This window comes from Morus notabilis, unplaced genomic scaffold (genome assembly GCF_000414095.1).
Source record: "Morus notabilis unplaced genomic scaffold, ASM41409v2 Scaffold226, whole genome shotgun sequence".
Lineage (NCBI taxonomy): Eukaryota > Viridiplantae > Streptophyta > Magnoliopsida > Rosales > Moraceae > Morus > Morus notabilis.
The window spans coordinates 145,225-151,932 of record NW_010358750.1 but is presented as its reverse complement, the minus strand read 5'-3'; the positions used below and the strand labels follow the sequence as shown (position 1 = coordinate 151,932).

At 33.3% G+C, this 6,708-nt stretch overlaps 1 protein-coding gene across 1 annotated transcript; it reads right to left on the bottom strand.

Moving 5' to 3' along the window:
* Positions 1-882: 882 nt before the first annotated feature.
* On the bottom strand, positions 883-3,323 carry LOC21399015 (pentatricopeptide repeat-containing protein At1g74600, chloroplastic). The gene has a single exon (XM_010093208.2). It carries the CDS (start codon positions 3,271-3,273, stop codon positions 883-885), a length of 2,391 nt encoding a protein of 796 aa, XP_010091510.1. The 5' UTR covers positions 3,274-3,323.
* Between the last annotated feature and the right edge of the window lie 3,385 nt (positions 3,324-6,708).

Below are 6,708 nucleotides of genomic sequence, written 5' to 3'. Positions count from 1 at the left end.
TAACCAATAAGTGATGGGTCAAACACGCTTTTAATAAGAAACGCTAATGTTTTTAAAAGTACAAGAAACACTAGAGAAACTTTCATAAGACAAAAAAAAATTTTCAAAAATAAAGGGGTTGTTCGGCAGCCTCTTTTTTGAGTCAAAAATTTAAAAAAAATAACTCGAGTTACAATTTTATTCAAGTTCATATTTTTTTAAGTTTGAATTCGAGTTTAAACTCGAGTTTGAACTCAAGTTTGTGACAAACTCGAGTTCAAGTTTTCCCTTCAACTCGAGTTCAAAAACTCAAACTCAAATTAATGAACACTATTTTTTCTATTCTTAAAAATGCTATAACTTTTTCGTTTTAATTCTGATTGAGATATTTTTTTTCTATGCGTTGACAACGAAAAGACGAATAAAATCTCACCTATATACCCAATTAAAATTTTTCATCAACATTGAGTTTTTATTAAAATACTATCTAAATACAAATTTAAGTTTTGACTCACTCAAACACAAACTCAAAATGATTCTTATCTCAAACCATAACTCAAATGTACACAACCAAATACAAACTCAAGTTACAACTTCAACTCAAGTTATTGAGGCCCCGTTTATTTCGCTGATTCGAGTTTTGCTACGGTAAAAAGCTCTCAGAAACAATCACATCTAACTTTTTTGCTACAGTAAAAAACTCTCACATAAAGTCACATCTCAACTCGAATTAAAAACTCGAATCAACGAACTGAACGAGAACTCAACTCAAAATCTACACTCAAATTACCTAACTCAAAAAAGGTAAAAGAATAGCCCCAAAATAAATTAAAATGCAATTAAGAGTGAAAATAACTCTATAGTGAAAATAACTCTATGTTATAAAGTCATCAATTTGGATTGTTAAAAGTTACTAGCTACTGGAAGTAACTCTACACAACTATTATTAACAAAGCTCCATTCAGATTCCATTTTCACTCCAATGCCCGCATCTGCGTAGATATTCGAGCCTGGGGCGTGAGCACCAGCATTCGACGGCTCTAATTCGCGAACCATTTCAGCCGCTAGCTTTCCAAGCTCAATATCTCCATGCAGTTTGCAGGCAACAAGCAGTGTTCTCCATATGGCAGCATTAGGTTTAATAGGCATATTATTGATGAACTTTTCCGCCTCTTTTAGTCTCCCTTTCTGGCCAAGAAGATCCACAATACAAGAGTAGTGACGGCAATCGGGCTCTATCTCGTAATCTTTAGTCATTGAATGAAGATGGTTATAAGCTTCTTCAACTAAACCACTACTGTTACAAGCAGATAAAACACCAACAAAGGTCACCGAATCGGGTCTGATTCCTTCTTTCTTCATAGTCTCATAGAGTCTCAAAGCCTCTGCTCCTTTCCCGTGGTTCGCATAGTTAATGATCATAGATGTCATTCCGATCAAATCATGTTGTTCTATCTGATAAAATGCTTTGGTGCAATCTTCAAAGCATCCAGACTTTGAATACATCATTAGTAGTGAGCTTCCAACGAAAACATTCGAATCTAATCCCAGTTTTGTGCTTCGGGCATGGATTTGAATCCCAAAACTTGGTCTATTCAAGAGGGCAATTACTCCAAGAATGGATGACAGTGTGAAGGGGTGGATGGGCAAATCAGCTATCACCATATCACGGAACAGTTGAAGCGCCTCCTCAAAGTGCCCGTTTTGGGAATAACCGGACACCAAGGAAGTGCATGTGACTTCATCCTTTTGGGGCATCGTGTCGAAAACCCTCTTTGCTGATTCCAAATCACCACATTTCGAGTACATGTTTAAAAGTCGGTTACAAACTTCTGTTTTGTTGCCGAATCCCAAACGAATAGAATAACCATGGATTTCCTTACCAATCTGTTGGGAGCGAAGAGCAGAGCACGCTGTTAGAATCGCATTTAGAATAAGAACATCAGGTACAATTTCGCCTAAAAGCATCTCCCTAAATAACAGAAGTGCTTGATCTGCAAACCCATGTTCTTTAAAACTGGCTAACATTGAGGTCTGTGCCATTGCACCCCATGTACCAAGATTCTTTAGATTTTCCATCTGTCTAACCACCATTTCCGATCGATCTACCGAACTCACTTTTGAATACATTGAAATTAAAGAGGCCCCAACTGATGCATCAAAATAGAAACCGGTTTTCAATATCAATGAATGAATTTGGATGGCCTCCTCAAACATCTCTGGTTTACCACAAGCCGAAATTACGCTAGTAAGAGTATGCTCATTGATTTCCTCTCCCAACTTTCTCATCTCTCTGAAAACCTTGAGGGCAGAAATCGAATCACCCCTCTTTACAAAACCAGAAATGACAACAGTCCAAGAAACCACATTGCGGTTCGGCATCCACAAAAACTGCCTGAGAGCCTCTTCCATCTTCCCATAATTTGTGTATAAGTAGACAATAGCTGTCCCCGTAGTGACATCTTCTGCACCGGATTTAAGCAACAAGCCCTGAACTCCTTTCCAAATTTCAATCTCTCCAAGTTCACGACACGCAGTAAGAACAACACAATAGGTGGCATTATTTGGCACTAAAGATTTTCCACACATTTCGCGAAAAATATCCAAAGCAATTAAATTCTCCCCATGTCTGACTGCTCCAGAAATAATGGTATTCCAACAGACTACGTTCTGACATGAAACGTCACGAAAAGCTCTCAGACCGTCCTCGAAGCTGCAAGTTTTCGTAAACAAACCGATCAATCTAGTCCGAACAGGAGCAATCAAAGAAAACCCTGTTTTCATTACAAGTGAATATACAAGCCGAGTACAAATAGCATCTTGCAAAGCAGAACAAGCTAAGAGAACTTTCTCGTAGGTTGTTACATTGGGCTTAAAACCCGAAGAACTCATCCTACAAAAAACACCCCATGAATGCATATACAACGAATTCTCATTGTAACCCGAAATCAAGATATTCCACGAACTAACATTTCGATGAGGCATTAAATCAAACAGTTTTAGTGCATCCACCATAGCGCCTGATTTACAGTAGCAATGGAGCAGAGAATTCGAGGCGAACATATCCGATCGCAAAACAGCGCGATCGAGCAAATGGGCATGTAAAATTCTTGTATTTGTGATGTTATAAAGTCCTGAGCTTGCATAGTCGTTGAAAAGACGAATGGGATCAAAAGTACCACCGGGCATTCTTTCATGTTGAAGTGGGCATTCGAAAATGACAAGGGAAGTTAGGAACTTGGAGTTAAAAGGATAGATTCTGGTTTGGAGTTTGTGGTTGAAGAGATGTTTCATTTTTTTCAAAGTGTTGTTTGCAGAAGACGAATATACTCAACGATGTCCTTAGACGATAAACACCCCCATCAATTTTATCATTTGTGTTAATATGCCCTATAAATTTTAAAATGCATATATTTTACCTCATAAATTGTGATATGTCTTCAATTTCTCTTCATACTCTTAATTATGTCAATTTTTTAAATAAAAATATTAATATAACTATTAAATTATAAATTATTTATAATATTACATTAAGTTTGTTTACATTCTGAAATTTGTTCTTGATCTGTTAAGAAACTTGCTTCTTTATTGTTGTATATTTTTTGCTTTCTAGTCATGTTATTGTTATCGTTAAGAAATGGTAAAAGGTGTTTAAAAAAATAGGTAATTTAAATAAATAGTCTCTAATCTTTTTAAAAGATGATAATTTAATCTCAATTTTTTTTTAATAAAACGACCCTTAATCTATTTAAAATGTGATAGTTTGATTTTTTTATTAAATTTTTTAAAATTTTTAACAGAATTAATCATGTATAAAATATGTGATCTTATTATAAAGAAGATATTTTAGTAAAATATCAAGACAAGCTCTCATTCTCTCTCACGCTCTCACTCTCTCATTTCACTTCCATATCCATGGCCAAAAGTTTCAAAGTCATTATCGATTCGTGCACTAGTAAAATTTGGAAAGAAGCTTTATGCCTGAACATGTGTTAAAAATAAATAAATAAATAAAGACATGTGTTGAATTGCAAACATTTATGTTGATTGCAGATAAACAAATCAACCCACTATTTTTTAACAAATGTTTGCAGATTCAACACAACATGTTTTTTTTTTTTTGGAAATCAAAGCTTTTTTTTTTTTTTTTTTTACAAATGTTCAACACATGTTAAGACAAAAAGTTTCTTTCCAAATTTAATGGTGCACGATAAGGACTTTGAAGCTTTTGGCCATGGATATGGAAGTGATATGAGAGAGAGAGCATTTTAATGGTGCACGATAAGGACTTTGAAGCTTTTGGCCATGGATATGGAAGTGAAATGAGAGAGAGAGAGAGAGAGCGTGAGAGATGAGAGAGAGAATGAGAGCTTGTCTTAGTATTTTATTAAAATATTTTCTTTAATAAGATTACATGCTTTGTATATAATTAATTATATTAAAAATTTAATGAAATTAGACGGAAAGAACTAAACTGTCATTTTTGGACCCGTTTAGTTCGCTGATTCGAATTTTTAATTCAAGTTAAGACGTAATTTTATGTGAGAATTTTTTATTATAACAAAAAAGTTAGATGTAATTATTTGTGAGAGCTTTTTACTGTAGCAAAACTCAAATTCTAAACTCGAATCAGGGAAATGAACGGTTCATAATAAGTTAGGGGTCGTTTTATCAAAAAAAATATTAATGATCAAACTGTCACATTTTAAAAAAGTTAAGAACCATTTATGTAAATTACTCTAAAAGCTTTTAATTACGGAGACATGTTGCGACTAAAAAACTGTCACAACAAATTGTAATTATGAAATATTTATGCATAAATCATCATGATATTTAGTGATAAAAACATGTTGTGACTAAAAGACTTTTAGTCACAATACAAATTTTTTGTTGTGGCTACAAATTTTGTAGTGTATATATATACACTCTCGTATAAATAGAGATCAATTTCACGCATATACCTTAACTTATAATTTCATACAAGACAGTGACAACTAGCAACACAACCATGATACACCTTTTCCTCCCTCAGTCCTCAGATATTGTGCGAAAAAAGCTTCTTGAAATTAAAAATAACTCAACTACCATTTTTAGTTCAGTGAGATTTAGAGGATCATCCATGATTTTTGACTTTTTTTAATTTTTAATTTTTTATTAGGATTAAGATTTTTAGTTATCTAGTACTCTTTGGATTGAGTCATAATGAGACTAGGACTGCAGATTCTATAATTAAGGCTCCTAAATACGTATGCAGTTAATAATTTGAAAAAAAAAAAAAAATCATTTAAGATGATAAAAAATATTATTTATACCATTTTATTAAAAAATAAATAAGTGTCATTCAATTAATAAGAAGAAAATAAAAAGTCACAATGACATTTAATTATTTAGAATGACATAAATAATAAAGTTAAAAAAAAAATTTAACTTGAAATTTTCTTTTCATTATTTTGTGTTAGTTTGTGAGTTTATTTTTTATAGGACTCTAATAAGACTTTATTTTCTCTAGTTTTCTTTAAATAGGACATTTTTATTACGTGTTCAACTCAAACTAGGATTTTTTTCGACCAAAAAAAACTGAAACTAAGATTGCATGTTGAATTAGGATTTGTCAGCCTATAAATAATGCGTTCTGTTGAGGTTGGGGCTGCAGGGCCACGCATAGAGGTCAGTACCTTTTTTTTCGCTCCGTCCTAAAGTTCTAGTAAACTTAGGACCTTTAGTATACTCTTTTCTTTATTGAATTTGTAATTAATACTCAAATGGTTATTCTTCTTTTTACCGAATTATCATATATATGTACATATATCTCATATATCAATAGAGAAGAAGTTGAGTACCATTGTGAAACCTCTATTATTATAGTTTTTTCTACGTTTAGTGTAAATACGTTTATTTGTGACTTTTCTCTCACATGCAGTAATGATTTGCTTTCAGAGGAAGAATATGGTTTTGGTTCTTTTAAAGCTTTTGAGATTATTTTTAGTTAGACATCAAACAACTCAATAATAGATATATATCGATACAAGACAAACGAATACTTTTATGTGGTTTTCAGAATATTTAATATTTAACAACGATTATATAAAATCCACTTGTAGAAAGAATCTAATGTGATATTAAATATTCCGGAGATTGCTTTGGAGTATTCTTTTGTGTTGCATCGATATAATTATTAGGCTGCTTTATGTCTCACTGAAAATAACTTCTCATACGAAAGCTTAAGGATCCGTTTGGTAAAAGAGATGGATTAGTGGAGGGATAGATATGATATGAGGGGAGGGAAAGTGAGAATGGAGGGAATGATTGAGAGTTTCCTCAAAGTTATTTGGCATGATAAGAAGGAAAGATAATGACTTTCTTTTCTATTGTTTAGTATTAGAAGGAAACAAGAAGGGAAAGATTTGATTTTATTGATAAAGTTATGTATTTACCCTTATATTGAAAGTAATTATATTTACTTGAAATCTTTTATTTTTATTGTTTGTAAAATTGATTTGCTTTATAATACAAATGTACACATAGTGCTGGAACTTTGGACGGGCCATCCGCGACTGCCCGAAAAGCCCGAGGTTTTGCCCGAGCCCGACCTGCCCGAGAATTCCGGGCTGCCCGCCCGAGCCCGAATTTCACCTTGAACGGGCCGCGGGCTTGTATTAGGCGGCCCGAGCCTACCCGAATTGCCCGAATTATTTAAACTTTTTTTTAATATTAAGTTATTTATATATA